This window comes from Aplysia californica, unplaced genomic scaffold (assembly GCF_000002075.1).
Source record: "Aplysia californica isolate F4 #8 unplaced genomic scaffold, AplCal3.0 scaffold00914, whole genome shotgun sequence".
Taxonomy (NCBI): Eukaryota; Metazoa; Mollusca; class Gastropoda; order Aplysiida; family Aplysiidae; genus Aplysia; species Aplysia californica.
In genome coordinates this window covers 241,707-242,343 of record NW_004798184.1, presented here as the reverse complement: position 1 = coordinate 242,343, position 637 = coordinate 241,707, and the positions used below count along the sequence as shown (strand labels likewise).

The 637-nt window shown below is 40.2% G+C and overlaps 1 protein-coding gene across 1 annotated transcript in view; it reads right to left on the bottom strand.

Annotated features, from left to right (window-relative positions):
- The window catches only part of LOC101850760 (recombining binding protein suppressor of hairless), a gene marked incomplete at its 5' end in the record, with an annotated part of 9,900 nt that extends 9,692 nt beyond the window's left edge, over positions 1-208 (bottom strand). Inside the window, 1 exon segment of the mRNA XM_013089271.2 lies at positions 34-208. Coding sequence (XP_012944725.1) covers positions 34-208 — 175 coding nt within the window.
- Positions 209-637: the final 429 nt, after the last annotated feature.

Sequence of the window (637 nt, the reverse complement as noted above, 5' to 3'; positions counted from 1 at the left end):
CCCAACACACACAAATTCCATCAGAGTACTCACAATCAGCATTTTTCAAAGACTGCTTCTTTTTGGAGGGTTTGGAAATCACTTTGATTCTTTTACTTTGAAAGACACCAATGTCCTGCCCGTTGCCATAGAACATCTTCACCGTCAACATGAAGTGCTTTCTCTTGTCCGAGTCCGAAATGTACAGGGTCTTTGCTGCACAGTATTTCTGAAAAACATGGATGTGAACATTTTTAAAAAAATAGGACAAGTCACTGGAACCAGAAACATAATGATGATAAGACTGAATTTTAATGTTTTTCAGCACTATCAATACATTGGAGGTGTCAAACAGTAAATTGTCGTGATTATCAGGAAACGCAGTAAATACCTATCTGGAACAACTGGAGGTGTCATCTCTTTTTTTTTTAAAGTAAGAGTTTAATGGCACTTGCAACACAATACAGTCCTATAAGTGCCGAAGAATAGGTGTGTTACAAGAGAGGAACATACACAAAAAAGCAGGAGAGATAAGGACAATAGATGTTTGATAGGAAAGAAGGAGCAAACAACGCCAGAGCCCCCGCCAACCACCCACTGGTGTCATCTCTGACTCAAGAGGTTGACGTGTACTAACCCTCCATTATTCGCGGTCGCA